The following is a 3045-nucleotide window of genomic DNA, read 5'->3' on the forward strand; positions in this document are numbered from 1 at the left end:
CCTGCCACGCGTGTTTCGATGCTACGTGACTCAAGACTCACCCCCCGCCCCCCCCAACTCTTAGAAGAGACTCTTCCTCCAAAAACCCAGAGCCATGAACACAAACCCTGGAGTTCGCCTTCGGGCGCGCGGCCACCAGGGGGCAGTGGTGTCTCAATCACCGGCTCCCGCCCCGCCGAATCCCCGGGCGCGGGCGTAGGCGGAGGCGGAGGCCGGGGCCGTCGGTCGCGCCGGTCGGGCCGTGCCCACACCTGTGAGGGGTTTGAGGGGTTGGGGCCCCAGCAGCGCGAGCCCTTCACTCGGCGGCGTCCGGCGGTGCGTCGGGGACGGCAGCCAGCGGCCCTCCCACCCGCGGCCGAGGGCCGCTCTGGGCAGCCCGGGGCCTCCCCGCGGGGCGCCCGCCCCACCGCGGGCCCTGTGGGTGCCGGGTCCCCGCGCACGGGCCGGCGGCGGCACGAGGACCGACCCCGCCGCCCCCGGGAGACAGGGAGACGGCGCGTGCTCCGCTCTCCTCCGCTCTCCTCCGCTCTCCTCACGCCGCGGCCGCCTGCCCCTTCAGGTCACAGCCAAGCTTTCCAGGAAGACGGCGGCTCGGGCCACCGGGACGGACCCCCGGCGGTGGCCGCGTCCCCGGGCTCCTGGGGCGCCCGGCCCTTCGCCCGGCTCCGGGGGCCCCTCCAACCCGTCCGACCCACTGCGCGCCTCGGCTCAGGGAAGACCCGAGAGTTCGGAGCGCCCTGTCCGGCTTGCAGCGCCCCCAACCCGCCCGTGCCTGGTGGGGGGCAAGGCACGGGCCTTCCCCGCCCGGGCTGCACCGGGGCCGACCCCGGGCCGGGGTGTGCATCCGCTCCCCGAACCCCAGAGCCGCCGACACCCGCCGCCGGCTCCGGCGCCTCGTCCTCGCCAGGGCCCAGCCAGCCGGCTCCGCGCCCGCCTTCCCGCCCGCCTTCGCGCCCGCCTTCGCGCCCCCGGGGCCCCGCCCCCGCCCCCGCCCCCGCCCCCGCCCCGCGCAGCCGCAGACTGGAGCAGGGCGCAGTCTCGGCGCCCCCGCGTCACGTGGCCGTGGCCCGCCAGTCCCTGGCCGCCCGGAGCATGCCGGGTAAACGTGGCGTCGGCCGCCCGGCGCCGGGGGCGCGAGTCCGCTGGTCGCCTCTGGGTCAAAGAACGTTCCCGCCTGTTAGTCTTGGGCAGCCGCGAGGGGAGTCCGGGCGGAGCGTTGCGGGGAGCCGAGGGGCCCTGTTCTGCAGCGGACGGAAATGGAAGGAGCGTTGGAGGCCGGCGTGGAGGAAGCGGGGCGTGGAGGCGGGCACGCCTGCCGGGCGGCCGGCGACGCTTCAGCGCCGCGTGCCTCGGGCGTGGCCGCGCCCCAGCGCGCTCGAGGGCGCAGCCTCCGGGCCTGCTGCACCTCGGGTCCTCGCGCCGCGCTCGCCCTGTGGGCCGCCGCCGGCCTCTCGCCTTCCCCTCTGCCGTCGTGCGTCGCGAACGGTGCGGTGAAAGGGAGCCGGGCAGGGACTTCCGCAAGGTCAGTTCCAGCCCAGCCCGGATCTCTTGCCCACGAGGAGCGGGGCAGATGGGCCCCTCAGTGGGCGGGAGCTGGCCGCGTGACTTACTTTAGTGAAGTCCCGGATGTCCTTTGCCCAGAAGCTACACATCCTCCTCGTGGAGCCGCGAGCTCTTCTGCCGTGAGCCCGCAGCTCCGGGTTTTAGGAGGGAGCGAGAGGAAGACGGCGACGGCGACGGCGACGGCGAAGGCCGCGATGGATGCGGACACCGGAGCTCCGTGCTTAGCTCCAGGCCCCCGAGCGCTGTGCGGCAGAAGGCAGGTCCGCCAAGAGCGAAGGCCCGTTAAGAGGCCTCCAGCAGGGAAGGACATTTGAATTCCGGTCCCCTACGCAGCCTTCTGCAAAGAAGCCGCCTTTCCCAAGCTGCCTCGTTTTCAGGAGCACGCTCCTCTAGTCTTCTGAAGGCCCGTCCCTCACCTTCTTGCTGGAGGTGCCGCCCCCCCCCCACAAGGCTCCCCCCCCCCCAGGCTTCCCCCTTTCACTGCTCTGGGAGGGCCCAGTCGTGCTCACCGAGAATGTTCAAGTTGTAAAAGTGAGATTTTGCGTGTGTGCTCTCTTTCTTCAGGAGTTTCCGCCCCTCAGAAGTTGTGACAGTCCCAAGTTCCACAAAACTTGGATCTGAGCCTGCTCCTGTTTTAAATAAGGCATGCAGAGCCGTGAGTCCACCGCCGTGAAAGTTAACTGGGGTTCAGGAAGAGACCATGACAACTCTCTTACCGCTGTCTTTGATCAAAGAAGAGAATCAGACTTTACCAGCACTGTACAGAGTGACCCCCTCACCCATCTTGCTCCCCCTCCCCTTCGTACATCTGACAGGCACAGACCATGGTGAAAAGACCTGAGTGCCCCCAGTGAAGCCTGGGGGTAGAGGTACTCACCGGCTGTTTTCTTTTCTTTCGGCATTTGGTAAATGTGTGTCATTTACATGTGAGAAGTATATTCAGTCTTACCACTTACACTCAAAACAAGTTGGAGTGAGAGCAAAAATGTGTGCTTTTAAAATTAAGATAAAATACGGTGAAAGTATTGCTCATTTTTATCACACCCTTTAAAATGTGTATGTTTGTACTAAAGCATTATCAGTGCAGTAATTGGACATGTATATATGAATTGAGTACGTCATTTGGGTAAGTGTCCTTTTTTTTAAAAAAAAAATCTAATAGAGGTCTACCTTCAGAAGTTTGGGAATTATAGCTTTAAAGTATCCTATTAACGATACCATATCCATACAGAAGAAGGGGAACTGGTGTAGAAAAATATGCTTTCTGACTTGTCCATAGACTTGCCTAAGTAATATAATTCCTTAACTCTGAACTTAAGATCCTGTTTGGATTCACTAGCTACTCTTTCAGAATTTAAAGTTGCCTGGGAAGGGGATCACAGGCTGAGTCAGCAATGGGCCATTCACGCCTTCATATGAATTATTCCAGTCACTTCCTTGTCTACCAGCAGTCAGGCCACGTCAGAAATGAAAGATGGAAAG

General features: G+C 63.7%; 1 protein-coding gene across 1 annotated transcript; it reads left to right on the forward strand.

The window, feature by feature from the left end:
- Nucleotides 1-1118: 1118 nt before the first annotated feature.
- Nucleotides 1119-2635, forward strand: LOC129514578 (uncharacterized). The gene is made up of 2 exons (XM_055333256.1): nt 1119-1823; nt 2128-2635. The coding sequence occupies exons 1-2, from the start codon at nt 1257-1259 to the stop codon at nt 2182-2184; spliced, it is 624 nt and encodes a 207-aa protein (XP_055189231.1). The 5' UTR covers nt 1119-1256; the 3' UTR covers nt 2185-2635.
- Nucleotides 2636-3045: the final 410 nt, after the last annotated feature.

The sequence above is a fragment of the Nyctereutes procyonoides genome, unplaced genomic scaffold (assembly GCF_905146905.1).
Source record: "Nyctereutes procyonoides isolate TBG_1078 unplaced genomic scaffold, NYPRO_anot_genome, whole genome shotgun sequence".
Classification (NCBI taxonomy): Eukaryota; Metazoa; Chordata; class Mammalia; order Carnivora; family Canidae; genus Nyctereutes; species Nyctereutes procyonoides.